This window comes from Condylura cristata, unplaced genomic scaffold (assembly GCF_000260355.1).
Source record: "Condylura cristata isolate star-nosed mole 26May11 unplaced genomic scaffold, ConCri1.0 scaffold00006, whole genome shotgun sequence".
Taxonomy (NCBI): Eukaryota; Metazoa; Chordata; class Mammalia; order Eulipotyphla; family Talpidae; genus Condylura; species Condylura cristata.
Window position 1 is genome coordinate 623,617 of NW_004567107.1, and position 614 is coordinate 624,230.

At 75.1% G+C, this 614-nt stretch overlaps 1 protein-coding gene across 1 annotated transcript in view; it reads right to left on the bottom strand.

Moving 5' to 3' along the window:
* LHX3 (LIM homeobox 3) overlaps positions 1-614 on the bottom strand; it is a 28,284-nt gene that overhangs the window by 10,478 nt on the left and 17,192 nt on the right. The window contains exons 8-9 of the mRNA XM_012721170.1: positions 462-591; positions 23-160 (exon numbers count right to left, since the gene is read on the bottom strand). Coding sequence (XP_012576624.1) covers positions 23-160; positions 462-591 — 268 coding nt within the window. The remainder of the gene's footprint in view (positions 1-22; positions 161-461; positions 592-614) is intronic.

The following is a 614-nucleotide window of genomic DNA, read 5'->3' on the forward strand; positions in this document are numbered from 1 at the left end:
GCGGGCGGGGGGGCAGGGGGGCCTGCAGCACCCTCACCCGCATCTTGTTGTCGACCAGGTCGAGGATGGCGCTGTAGGGGACCCTGTCCAGGGGGAGGCTGGTCAGCCACTCCTGCAGCATCTCCAGCAGCTTCCTGACGGGCGGCCGGCTGGGCAGCAGCTGGGCAAGGGGGGGCCCGTGAGCCTGGGCCCACCCAGACGGGGCGGGGTGGGGGCGGCTGCCGCGAGAGCGGGCCCAGGAGCCGCCCAGCCCGAGAGCCTCGGGACCAAGGCGGCCGCTTCTGCCTCTGGACACCCCCAGGGGCCCCCCGCTGGGGGGCAGGTGAGTCCCGCCCAGGTCGACACCGTGGCCCGGGCGGCACCTGGACGCCCCATTCAGACGCACTGGGGTCCACCAGGCAGGGCGGCCTCTGGCCCCGGAGGGGGCACAGGGGTCCAGCGCCGGGCCCCGCCCCACGCACCTTGGCCAGGACCGTCACGAAGTCCCTCAGCGCCTTCAGCTCGGCTCCGGCCAGGGCCCGGCGGGTGGCCAGCTCCACGCGCAGCAGGTAGTGCAGGCCCGACTCGAGGTCCGCCGTGTACAGCTTGGACCTGCGGGGGCAGTGAGACCGCTG